Below are 14,339 nucleotides of genomic sequence, written 5' to 3'. Positions count from 1 at the left end.
TAATGTGGCCACATGTGTGACCAAAAGCTACAGCAATATAATCTTCATGTCTCTACTTGACTCATGTCCACAGCTCTCATAATATCTGGTCATGAGAAGCGCTCAGAGTCAGTGGTCAACATTAAGGGATGAGTAATTTCAGTGTCATTTTCCAAATGAAAACATAACAGATAAAAGCACTTGATGAAATGTCATGATCAAGTTACACGGCTGGTTTGCCTTTTAATTGGGTACAATATTAAACATTTTGACATTTGAATTACATCTTCTCAAATGTTCTCATACATACATGAACAGATGACAGATTATGGAATAAATTCCCAGTTGAAATTAGAAAGTTTGAGCATGGGGGACCAAAGAGATTGAGAAGGAGAGAGAGAGGGGCCGAGAGGTGGAGGGAGAGAGAGATTGGCCGAGAGGTGAAGGGAGAGAGAGAGGGACCGAGAGGTGGAGGGAGAGAGAGAGGGACCGAGAGGTGGAGGGAGAGAGAGAGGGACCGAGAGGTGGAGGGAGAGAGAGAGGGACCGAGAGGTGGAGGGAGAGAGAGAAGACACATTTGCATCTATATTGCGGTATTACTGTATTTCTTTGAACCAGGGGTGAAAGTAGATGTATTTGTTTTCCCTGTATGGGACCTCGTGTATGAACTTTTTGTATGGGCCTAATCATAGAATTACATATAGAATCGCTATTAATTTAATAGGATCTCTTGTGGGCCTAGTAGTAAAGATGTATCTTAACTTAACTCAAATGTATTACCTTTTACTGTGGAATAAACACAACCAGTCATGATCTTTCATCTGATTGTCAAACAATCAAAAGGCTCATGTACTGTAGGCTACCTCCGTTTGTCTACTCACAAATGAATTCCAGCAGCCAAACAGTGTTCTATGCACCCACCATTTGATTAATAAAAATAAACATCTGTTGAAGAACCAAAAAGTGTAAGGACATTTGGCTATTGTCATTATGCCTACACTTGTACACATTATGCATGAATGGATGCATCTACAGCAGTTATCTCTGCCTTGGAAAAATGTCAGCGTTCTCGTCAAACCACACCGTATTTTCAAGGCCTTCAGAAAGTATTCACACCTCTTGACTTTTTCCACATTTGATTGTGTTACAGACCAAATTTTGTTTTGATTAAATTACATATAGTCCTTCCTAACTCAGTTGACGGAGAGGAAGGAAACCTCTCAGGGATTTCACCATTGAGGCCAATGGTGACTTTAAAACAGTTTAATGGCTGTGAAAACTGAGGATAGATCAACAACATTGTAGTTACTCCACAATACTAACCTAAATGACAGAGTGAAAAGAAGGAAGCCAGCACATAATACAAATATTCCAAAACATATATTCTGTTTGCAACATGGCACTAAAGTAATACTGTGGCAAAGTAATTAACTTTTTGTACTGAATACAAAGTGTTATGTTTGGGGCAAATCCAATACAACTCACTAAGTACCACTCTTCATATTTTCAAGCATGGTGGTGGCTTTATCATGTTATGGGTATGCTTGTTGCAGTTAAGGACTGGGGAGTTTTTCAGGAAGAAAAATTGCGCAATGGGGCTAAGCACAGGCAAAATCCTAGACCTTGAAGAAGTTTGAAAATAATATTGGGCAAATGTTGCACAATCCAGGTGTGGAAAGCTCTTAAGAGACTTACCCAGAAAGACTCACAACTATCTCCTTCAGAAACAGCGAAGTAATGTGTAATCCGTGATTAAATGGAATGCGAAAAAGACCATTAAAGACATATTATCCATGGCCTCTGTTCTCTGGCAGGTAATAATAAAAGGCTCTCCAGCTCTGTAGAGCTCTCAGCAGGTCACATTACCTTGGAGAGGTCCCCCACTTCCAGGTAGAAACAGATGATGAAGATGTTCCAGGTCACCCAGAGAACCAGCCACACTGCATACTATGGGAGAGGAGAGAGTGCGTGAGAGAGGGAGGAGGGGGAGAGAAGAAGCACACACCACTGAACAAACAGTATCACAGTAGTAGAACACCACAAGCAATGTCAAGCTCAGAATAACACGCCAAAAACAAATGCATATTTTGATTCTCCTTAGTATCTGGGTTTCCACAGCCAGGATCATAGTGTTTCTTTGTAATTAATTATCTGCTGGGTATGTCTTCACACAGAATCTGCCTCCACACATCTGAATCATGCCAGAGCCAAACATTTAGTACCTCTTCTTGGTATTGAAGGTGTGTGTGTGTGTTGTGTGTTGTGTGTGGGAGGGCTGAGGCTTAGAGGCTCCTTAGAGATAGGGATGGAGGCTTATCAAAGCGTTTTGAAATGTGTCAAAATGAAACAACTCAATGTCCAATTGGCACTGAGGAACACAAAACATGATGTTACTGTTCAGTATGTCCTCATTTAGGTACTGTACTGTCCAAATGTCTGAAAGGACACTCACAAGAAAGTTGAGGGCAAAATGAGTTTGACACCCCTGATCTAAGACATGGCGCATCTATCGACATATCATGTACTTTTTTTTCGAAGCAGGCTATTTTGAAGCATGGGAAATCATTATCACAACACGTGTTTTTTTCCCCCGATTAAAATGTGAGAAGCGACTTTCTGGGAGAAGAAGAACTGTGAAGTCTGATAAGCAGAGCAGAGGAGAGATCTTCAGATAAAAGGATGCTTATCTGATCCTATTTTAAAGCAGACAGGTGATCCAGAATAAAATACTGGGCCACTGGAAATGGGAACTCAATTGCATTACATGTAGGAAGCTCATCCAAATATACAGTGGTGGAAAAAGTACCCGATTGTCATACTTGAGTAAAAGTATAGATACCTTAGTAGAAAGTTACTCAAGTAAAAGTAAAAGTTACCCAGTAAAACACAACTTGAGTAAAAGTCTAAAAGTATTTGGTTCTAAATATACTTAAGTATCAAAAGTAAATGTAATTGATCAAATATACTGAAGTATAAATCATTTCAAATTCCTTATATTAAGAAAAGCAGATGACACCATTTTCATGTTTTTAAAACGTGTGGAACACTCAGACATAATTTACAAATTATGCATTTGTGTTTGGTGAGTCCGCCAGATCAGAGGTGCGTGAATTGGATGATTTTCCTGTCCTGCTATGCATTCAAAATTTATTTTGGGTGTCAAGAAAAATGTACAGTGTAAAAAGTACATTATTTTCTTTAGGAATGTAGTGAAGTAAAAGTTAAAGTTGTCAAAATATAAATAGTAAAGTAAAGTACAGATACCCCCAAAAACGACTTAAGTAGTACTTTAAAGTATTAATACTTAAGCACTTTACACCACCGCAAATATATGTATCCACTTATCTGTTAAATGCACATGATCGAGGACAAATATCACTACAGGAGCCATAGCTGACACTAGTGGGGCGGCAGGTAGCCTAGTGGTTAGAGTGTTGGACTAGTAACCGAAAGGTTGCTAGATCAAATCCCCGAGCTGACAAGGTAAAAATCTGTCGTTCTGCCACTGAACAAGGCAGTTAACCCACTGTTCCTAGGCCGTCATTGTAAATAAGAATTTGTTCTGAACTGTCTTGCCTAGTTAAGAAAATGTGTACTTTATGACAGCACAGTAAGAAAGATCTGATCAAATATCTTTGCAGGTTTCTGTGATACAGTGAAATGCATCATAATCATCATGAATGTATAACCTGATGGAGGTATGGAGATATGCAATATTATGGATAGAGCACTGTAGCTAAAGAGGAACATTTACAGAAAGGGATACAGTATGGCAGTGTTTCCCAAACTAGGGGTCGTGACCCCATATGGGGTCGCCTGATTTGAAAATGGGGTCGCAAGATAAAATTTCCGCTTCATAGAACCGGGGTTAAGTCATTAACCTCCGGTAGCTGCTAGATGCGGTTTCTTCCTACAAACGTGGCACTATCTTTTGAATGGTTTAAGCTACAACATATTATGACCCCATCACTGAAAAGACAAGACTTCTGTTTCCCACTGCAATACCCACAAGCCATGCAGGACTCATTAGAACAGAGTGGACAAGACCAGGCACTAAATCAGACTGGGGGGAATAACATAATCAATGATGATCTTTTCTACACAGAAAATCATACAAAATTATTGTCGGATGATCTTCGGAACAATATATTTTCTGATGCATTTCAGTCACTTCAAACCATACTTCCTTCAGATTGAAATACGGTCAAAAGTACTGTCAGACTGATTTGTAATAGACTGTAATAGACCCATTATAAAAAGTTAACATTGGCCGGTGATGACTTTTTTTTTTTTTTTACATTGATGACGTTTTTTACATGGTGGGGCCACAAACATTCTTTGATATCAAAATGGGGTTGTGGGGCCCAGAAAGGTTTGGGAACCCCTGTAGTATGTGGACTGTCCCAACATTGGACCGGGCCTCAGTAGGTGGGCGGGGTGGGTCTATCCTCTCCCGTAGTCATGGGGACTCCTTGGTAATGTGTTGGGAATGACTGACTCTCACCCCAGATAGCCTCAGAGGGGGAGAGGGTGAGAGAGGGGGAGAGACCACTGCAAGGTGGTCACTGTCACAGGTGCAGAAAACTGTCACAGGTGCAGAAAACCTTTCCCTTTACTTAAAAATCCCTTTTAGAAGCAGATAATGTCGGCAGGCACATGCTGTACGTACAATTTATACAGCGAATCAGCTGAAACGCCCGAGGGGAGGGTTGAAGGTCAATACTACATGCCTTCCTCCCAACTGGAGTGCGGCTGTCTGGCTGACACGTCTCTCGAAGTAGACGTGTGGCGGCATAATGATTCTCCCACGTCTGTGAGGTGGAGCAGGGCTAGGCCAAGCCATTGACTTCAATTAGGGCCATAATCCAAACTGGTACGTGAGCTGGTGATGGTCTCTAAACCCAGGGGGTGGAGGTTGGAGGGAGCAGTAGGGGGCAATCCATGAATGTGTTAGGGCACAAGTGTATATGTTTCCAGGCCTAATTCACCAGACCATTGACAGAGGGGCAGAGCCGCCACGGAGGAAGGTTTTACCGCCTCTATAATCTGACATGTTGTCAAGACATTAGATCCAGAAGATGGGTGCGTGTAGTGGAACCTAATTTGGCCTTTCTCCAGCTACTGGCAAGAGCCATGTTAAATTAGAATAAAAATTCATCTGCTCTGACAGCATTACCAAAACGGATATAAGCAAGAGTAATATTGGACAGTAAGCCATTTATCTTTACAGGCATAGACTTTGATAGCTGAGGCTGATAGTGGGTTGAGGCTCCATTTCTACAGGGGAGGAGGGGGTGAGGAGGGGTGAGGAGGAGAGGCTGTCAAGGTAAACTCTCTGCTGTATGACAGCGGCTCTCTCTGACGGCTGAGTCAAAATGCCTGGGTTTTAAGTCTCCATAATATAAACTCAGCAAAAGAAGAAACGTCCCTTTTTCAGCACCCTGTCTTTCAAAGATAATTCGTAAAAATCCAAATAACTTCACAGATCTTCATTGTAAAGGGTTTAAACACCGTTTCCCATTCCAATGCTTGTTCAATGAATCCTAAATAATAAGTGAACATGCACCTGTGGAACGGTTGTTAAGACACTAACAGCTTACAGACGGTAGGCAATTAAGGTCACAGTTATGAAAACCTAGGACACTAAAAAGGCCTTTCTACTGACTCTGAAAAACACCAAAAGAAAGATGCCCAGGGTCCCTGCTCATCTGCGTGAACGTGCCTTAGGCATCGCAATAAATTGCAATGTCCGTACCGTGAGACGCCTAAGACGGCACTACAGGGAGACAGGACGGACATCTGATCGTCCTCGCAGTGGCAGACCACGTATAACAACACCTACACAGGATCGGTACATCCGAACATCACACCTGCGGGACAGGTACAGGATGGCAATAACAACTGCCCGAGTTACACCAGGAATGCACAATCCTTCCTTCAGGGCTCCGACTGTCCGCAATAGGCTGAGAGAGGCTGGACTGAGGGCTTGTAGGTCTGTTGTAAGGCAGGTCCTCACCAGACATCACCAGCAACAGCGTCGCCTATGGGCACAATCCCACCGTCGCTGGACCAGACAGGACTGGCAAAAAGGACTCTTCACTGATGAGTCGCAGTTTTGTCTCACCAGGGGTGATGGTCGGATTCGCGTTTATTGTCGAAGGAATGAGCATTACACCAAGGCCTGTACTCTGGAGCGGGATTGATTTGGATGGGGAGAGTCCGTCATGGTCTGGGGTGGTGTGTCAAAGCATCATCGGACTGAGCTTGTTGTCATTGTAGGCAATCTCAACGCTGTGTATTACAGGGAAGACATCCTCCTCCCTCATGTGGTACCCTTCCTGCAGGATCATCCTGACATGACCCTCCAGCATGACAACGCCACCAGACATACTGCTCGTTCTGTGCGTGATCTCCTGCAAGACAGGAATGTCAGTGTTCTGCCATGGCCAGCGAAGAGCCCGGATCTCAATCCCATTGGAGGAGTTGGGTAACAACTCACAGCAAGAACTGGCAAATCTGGTGCAGTCCATGAGGAGGAGATGCACTGCAGTACTTAATGCAGCTGGTGGTCACACCAGATACTGACTGTTACTTTTGATTTTGACCCCCCCTTTGTTCAGGGACACATTATTCCATTTCTGTTAGACACATGCCTGTGGAACTTGTTCAGTTTATGTCTCAGTTGTTGAATCTTGTTATGTTCATACAAATATTTACACATGTTAAGTTTGCTGAAAATAAACGCAGTTGACAGTGAGAGGACGTTTCTTTTTTTGCTGAGTTTACATGTATGGTTTGATTGAAAGGTTGTCAAGATGAGACTTATTTCAGGTAGGAGAGTCTTGAATTAATATTTATTCCTGCTCTCTTTATTTTTATACTGTGTAGGTCAAAGGTCATAGGCCTTGACATCATATCAGTTATAAGACTATATACAGTATTATTGTTCAGTATAGACACTATAAATATAAATGCAATCAATAAATATGAACATGTAATATTACCTTATATTACCTTGTCAATCAAACATGTAAGATATATTAATTGCTTCATAACACCACTTTCCATAAAACCACTTATCCCAAGATTAATATCCCAAGATATTAATATATGACTCCATAGGAAATCAAGGAAGATATAACTCACCCCGGTCACGTATCTTGGTCTGAACTGTACAGTCCCAAAGAGGCCCAAGATGACTGTGATGATGTGCACAAAGTTTGTGAGGATGGGAGCCCACTGGTACCCAAGGAAGTCAAATATTTGTCGTTCCAATATGCTGATCTGTAAGGAAAATGGAGAGAAAATAAATGAACTTTAGTATCAGACAAAATCAATGTAATCTTTTCATGAGGTTTGCAACATGATTTGGGGTTGCAGGTAGCCTAGTGGTTAGTGTCGTGGCCCAGTAACCAAAAGGTTGCTTGATCGAATCCCCGAGCTGACAAGGTAAAAATCTGTCATTCTGCCCCTGAACATGGCAGTTAACCCACTGTTCCTAGGCCGTCATTGTAAATAAGAATTTGTTCTTAACTGACTTGCCTAGTTAAATAAAGGTAAACAAATTTAAAGAGAAAGATGCATGTGTACAGTTGGCCTGCATGTGTACAGGCCATGCCAACTTTTTATTGCTGAACTGCTGGAGGGTATCAGAGCCCTGAGAGATGTGTTGGAGTGATGTATCTCAACATATGTGCTGGAAGGGAGGGAGGACAGGGAAATCTGCTTGAACACCACACCAAGGGGTCGTGACACCGGCGTCTTCGCTCTCCTCCTCCCCATCACGCAGCTGTCTCGAATTGCCCGAGAGGGGCAGAGTTCCTCAGGGTCGTGTCCCCACCCACCTCGATGTTGGCCTCTGTGGGAAATTGAAGCTGGCAAGGCTAGACCCCTTCTGCCCAGACCGTTTGGGTCTCAGTGTCTGATTGTACATGACACCAGTGTTGATACGACTATCAGCCATGACACTTCAAAGGGCTGCGGTAAGGAGAAGGATAACAGTGTGTCCCAACAGTGTTAGAGCTAGATAGCGCTTCATAGCACTGACGCTAATGGTTCCCAAATCCCAACAACTACAGGATGCTTTAAACTCCACTTCATATCTGCAACTAACGATCTTCTTATTTTATAGGCACTGTCCTTACTAATAAAGCTATGTCTGCGCACTCCATTTATTACAGTTGGCGGAGTAAAAAAAATACCTGTGGGATAATTGGATTGCTCCTGCTGTAAATTCCATGTGAACGGATAGAAAATGGCCTTTAAATATTTGTGAGATCTCAGTTTAACGAACCACCGCCTGTATAAAGGACTCTGTGCACTTGCACAGGCAGTATTTTCGTGACTGGAATTCTTGACTGGTGTTCCTTCGACTGACTGTTGATGAGCTTTGACAATCGCAACAGATGTCACAACTAAATTAACTTCTCCTGTGGGTGCTCAGTGATACATTCCCCATGCTGCTAGGCAATACTTCGTAAATGTACTTTCAAGTCGTCAAAACACCAAGTTTCTCTCTATTAAAACCAGTCTGTCCATGGCTCAGTCCAGCCCAGGGCTGACCAGCTCACAACCCCTCACGCTGCTCCTGCCCCATGCTGTCTGTCTGTCTGTCTGTCTGTCTGTCTGTCTCTGGCAACCTAGCTAGCCACTATACATCTGGCACTATATGAGTACGGCTCATAGATCATACATTAATCCAAATGCACAGTTGTGTCCAAATGACAGGATTCTAATGTCATTCCAGGTACAAACAATAACTCACAAACTCACTGCTCCCAGAAGAGTTCGTAAATAAATGTTAGTATTTTCAGGGAACTTGCCTGCTAAACAGAGGCTAAGCTTGGCATTTGTTTAAATTTTTTTGAAATGATTCACTATGCATGCCAACTATAACTATAGAGCTCAGCCTACCTTGTTGCATTGTATGACACGTAATGATCCTCTTTAATGCGTTATTTATGAGAACTATTGCTCAGGGAATGACATGTCTCTCCATGTACAGGACCTATATTGAAATAGTGCCGGCACAACTGTTACTCATCCAGCAGGAACTGATAAATTATGCACATTTTGTTTTGAAAATATAACCAAACAAAGTGCATGTATTCCCACTGTTAGGTGGGGCGGCAGGTAGCCTAGTGGTTAGTGCGTTGGGCCAGTAACTGGAAGGCTGGATCGAATCTGTCGTTCTGCCCCTGAGCAAGGCAGTTAACAGTGTTCCCCTGACGCCGAAGACGTGGATGTTGATTAAGGCAGCCCCCCGCACCTCTCTGATTCAGAGGGGTTGGGTTAAATGCGGAAGAAACATCTCAGTTGAATACATTCAGTTGCACAGCTGACTAGGTATCCCCCTTTCCCTTTCAATCGTGTGGTATGCCAAGCGGTTCCTGACACCTACTGTATGTTTATCTGGGCCAGCCTCCATGCTTACTATACCGTCATTTCATGTATCAGTAGAATGAAAGTAAAACTGGTGTTTTTCCATCTGTTTCCCAGTAAATTAGTTCCCTAATCCAAAACCACACAACATACAGTCAGAACAGTCAGAGTCAGAGTCAGGGAGCAACGCTAGCTCCTCCACACTACTACCACCCTGCAACGCTAGCTCTTTCACACCACTACCACCCTGCAACGCTAACTCCTCCACGTCCCTACCACCCTGCAACGCTAGCTTCTCTACGCCAATACCACCCTGCAACGATAGCTTCTCTACGCCAATACCACCCTGCAACGCTAGCTCCTACATGCCCCTACCACAACGCAAGTTCCTCCACGCCCCTACCACCCTGCAACGCTAGCTCCTCCACGCCCCTACCACCCTGCAACGCTAGCTCCTCCACGCCCCTACCACCATGCAACGCTAGCTCCTCCACGCCCCTTACCACCCTACAACACAAGCTCGTCCACGTCCCTACCACCCTGCAACGCTAGCCCCTCCACACCACTACCACCCTGTAACGCTAGCTCCTCCACGCCCCTATCACCCTGCAAAGCTAGCTCCTCAACGCCAATACCACCCTGCAACGCTAGCTCCTCCACCCCCCCCACCACCCTGCAACGCTAGCTCCTCCACGCCCCTACCACCCTGCAACGCTAGCTCCTCCACGCCCCTACCACCCTGCAATGCTAGCTCCCCCACGCCACTACCACCCTGCAACGCTAGCTCCTCCACGCCCCTACCACACTGCAATGCTAGCTCCTCCACGCCAGTATCACCCTGCAACGCTAGCTCCTCCACGACACTATCACCCTGCAACGCTTGCTCCTCCACGCCCCTACCACCATGCAACGCTAGCTCCTTCAAGCCCCGCAACGCTAGCTCCTCCACGCCCCTACCACCCTGCAACGCTAGCTCCTCCACGCCCCTACCACTCTGTAACGGTAGCTCCTCCACACCCCTACCACCCTGTAACGCTAGCTCCTCCACGCCACTACCACCCTGTAACGCAAGCTCCTCCACGCCCCTTACCACCCTACAACACAAGCTCCTCCACGTCCCTACCACCCTGCAATGCAAGCTCTTCCACGCCTCTACCACCATGCAACACTAGCTCCTCCATGCCCCTACCATCCTTATCTCCTCCACACCGCTACCACCCTGCAACGCTAGCTCCTCCATGCCGCTATCACCCTGCAACGCTAGCTCCTCCACGCTACTACCACCCTGCAACGCTAGCTCCTCCACACCACTACCACCCTGCAACGCTAGCTCCTCCACGCCACAACCACCCTGTAACGCTAGCTCCTCCACGCCACTATCACCCTGCAACGCTAGCTCCTCCACGCCCCTACCACCATGCAATGCTAGCTCCTCCACACCACTACCACCCTGCAACGCTAGCTCCTCCACACCACTACCACCCTGCAACGCTAGCTCCTCCACGCCACAACCACCCTACAACACAAGCTCGTCCACGTCCCTACCACCCTGCAACGCTAGCCCCTCAACGCCAATACCACCCTGCAACGCTAGCTCCTCCACGCCACTACCACCCTGTAAGCTAGCTCCTCCACGCCCCTACCACACAGCAACGCTAGCTTCTCCACGCCCCTACCACCCTGCAACGCTAGCTCTTCCACGCCCCTACCACTCTGTAACGCTAGCTCCTCCACGCCCCTACCACCCTGTAACGCTAGCTCCTCCACGCCACTACCACCCTGTAACGCTAGCTCCTCCACACCGCTACCACCCTGCAACGCTAGCTCCTCCACGCCACTACCACCCTGTAACGCTAGCTCCTCCACGTCCCTACCACCCTGCAACGCTAGCTCCTCCACGCCCCTACCACCCTGCAACGCTAGCTCCACCACGCCCCTACCACCCTGTAACGCTAGCTCCTCCACGCCACTACCACCCTGTAACGCTAGCTCCTCCATGCCCCTACCACCCTGTAACGCTAGCTCCTCCACGCCACTATCACCCTGCACCGCTAGCTCCTCCACGCCCCTACCACCCTGCCAAGCCCTCTTATCAAAGCGCCTTCCTGTCTAACATTACACACATCAGGTCCTCCTCTGAGGCATTGTTAACATGTTTCTGCTGAACAGAAAAAGGCACAAAGAAAATAAATGATGTTAATTAGCAGCACTCCATGGCATTTCCATGGCATTGGAGAATGAGAAGCCCTCCTGAAAAGCTGCCTGCACCTCACCATATCCGCTACTAAAGCAGGGAGCTCAGAGAGTCCTGAAGGGAGCCCATATGGCAGCTCAAAAGCATCCTGCCGCCTGGATTAGAAGGGTAAACAACAAGGAAACATGGTATATAGCCTGCAATTAAACATGCCGTGCTTCCACAGCGCATTCATAAGCCTCAACACAAATAACAGCCATTGGTGAATCGTAACCCCTAGCATTAGTTACCTGATAATGTCTCACTGTCAAAGCTGCCTGATAAAGGCTGTTCTCTGACTATGCAGTTGGGAGTGCCTGGTATTATTGGAGAAACTCCAAAAGACCCAGAGAGCTCAGCTGTCTCAGTATCACAGGCCCTGTCCAATGGTGAGAGAGAAGCTGCAGGGTTTTGCTTACTGCCTGACACAGAGAGACACACCTCAGGCTATTGTTGAAGTCAGAGGGCCTCCCTAGTCATTAATGTTGTAACTGAGCCTCCTTTTATCATCGCAAATGTAAACAGCTCTCCCAAGCAGCTGTGCACAGAGTGAAATATTTATCAAGCAATTATCCATACATGAGTAATTATAAACATACATTTGGGGGAACTAATTATTGAGCGAGGCAGAAGAATGACCCTATTCACCAGGGAAATAACAGAGGGGATCCAAATAACATGTCAGATCTCAAGAGAAGGAATTTCTGAGTAAGTTATAACCCTTTATCTGACAAAAAACTTCTGCAAGGGCAATCGGTAGGCCCCACAACAGTAATACGACTTTGAAAAATGCAATTAGTAAACCATTAAACTGTACAGATATGTCATTATATTGCCATTGGGGTTTCTTTACTCATGGTAAAATTGTATTTTTAATTTTTTTTACTGCCGGGAAAGGTCAGCTCCTCCTACACAGAGAATTCAGTTGATAATTCTGTTTGGTGAGGCTGTTTTGCATAACACCTTCATTTTACCCTCCTGAAGAGAGTTGGAGAGAACCTCATTACTGAGGTACAACACAAGGATGATTACGGTAAAAGAAGTGCACACTCCAACTCCACAACTGTTGATTGAAATGGAAGTTTATCCTCCTAGCTTCGCCAAAGCCTAGGGTTTTTCTTTTTTTTCTCCTTATGTGGAGGAGACATGAGCTGCCTCTAATCACTGAGAAAAAAAAGCCTATCAATCAGTGGTGGCAGCATGAATAGAGATGCAGCCTTATGTTGCATTCAGACAACGCTCAGGAGGCTGTACGACACACAGCGGCTCTGACCAGAGAACATTAGCCCCAGAGTGTAGGGAGGTAATGTGAAGCCTGGGCTAGGGGCGCCCTCTCATGCAGAATCACAGATGAGGGCATCACCATTGTCCGTCACTACTACTACAAATCCACCTACAAATGCTCAGGTGTTACTCCAAACAAACAGTTAAACTAGACTCTAGAACCTGGGGGAGTGAAACTCATTTGATTTGTTAATAGCATCAACACTTATCGATGGCACGCTGGGTGTTTTGCTATGCAGCAATTGAAAAACAAGCAGAGATATTGTAAGGTTATTTAGCTTTCGATTAATGTACAGTAGGAGTCAGAGGCTCCAATAATAATTTTAGTCAGAAATGGAAAAATGTACTGTAGCATACACTAAGTGTACAAAAAATTAAGAACACCTTCTTAATATTGAGTTTCAGTCCCCCCCCCAGGGTTGTTGGCCCATGCTGACTCCAATGCTTCCCACAGTTGTGTCAAGTTGGCTGGATGTCCTTTTGGTGGTGGACCATTCTTGACACACACAGGGAACAATTGAGTGTGAAACCCAGCTGCGTTGCAGTTCTTGACACAAACTGGTGCACCTGGCACCTACTACCATACCCCATTCAAAGGCACTTAAATATTTTGTCTTGCCCATTCACCCTCTGAATGGTACACATACACAATTCATGTCTCAATTGTCTCAAGGCTTAATAATCCGTCTCTACCCCTTCATCTACACTGATTGCAGTACATTTAACAAGTGACATCAATAAGAGATCATAGCTTATACCTGGATTCACCTGGTCAGTCTATGTGTCCTTAATGTTTTGTACACTCAGTGTATACATGTAAGTTCATTTCTGTCCCTGCAGTCAGTAGACTACTGTATAAATGTCTTCCTTCTGTATATCAACCCAATCCCATGCTTGAGATGGTTTCATAATTTATTCACTGTGAAAGTGAGAAAAACAAAGGTATTCAAAATATATTCAGGCTAGATAATTTAAAAAGGTCTGAAACAAGTCTCTCACATCTGCAGAGAGTAGGGCTGCCTCTCAAAACACTCTTGGATGGAAAGAAAACACTTATGAAAATTGTATGATCAAAATGGATATGCAGATTTCTCAGCGATAGGCTACACCATTTGTGCATAAACAGTTAGACATGATATTCATGAGACGATCTTAATGCTATATCTAATCTGATAAATAATAAATCAGAACACCCTTTGCCAATATAAACAAGTAAAACAATTTATTTTATTTTACTAGATAAAATATCAAACAATAGCAACATACTTCATAAATGCTGACATTTTGTTGTGAATTTATTTTCCCTTTTTTAAATGGAAAAAACAACTAATAATATATGCAAAAGTTTCATGACATATTCACCAACATCATGTGCATGTGTCAGATGACGGAATAATTGTGAAATCATAAGTCATGAAAAATGTATGCATTATCACAACTTCCTTTAGGGAAGAGGGAAGAG

General features: G+C 44.7%; 1 protein-coding gene across 3 annotated transcripts in view; it reads right to left on the bottom strand.

The window, feature by feature from the left end:
- nkain2 (sodium/potassium transporting ATPase interacting 2) overlaps nt 1-14,339 on the bottom strand; it is a 177,436-nt gene that overhangs the window by 84,437 nt on the left and 78,660 nt on the right. For all 3 annotated transcript variants that reach the window (XM_071413596.1, XM_071413594.1, XM_071413595.1), the window contains exons 2-3: nt 7,126-7,263; nt 1,846-1,926 (exon numbers count right to left, since the gene is read on the bottom strand). In XM_071413596.1, the coding sequence (XP_071269697.1) occupies nt 1,846-1,926; nt 7,126-7,263 (219 nt within the window). The remainder of the gene's footprint in view (nt 1-1,845; nt 1,927-7,125; nt 7,264-14,339) is intronic.

Source organism: Salvelinus alpinus, chromosome 8, assembly GCF_045679555.1.
Source record: "Salvelinus alpinus chromosome 8, SLU_Salpinus.1, whole genome shotgun sequence".
Classification (NCBI taxonomy): Eukaryota; Metazoa; Chordata; class Actinopteri; order Salmoniformes; family Salmonidae; genus Salvelinus; species Salvelinus alpinus.
Note: the sequence above shows the minus strand (reverse complement) of the source record. Positions and strands in the feature narration are given on the sequence as shown.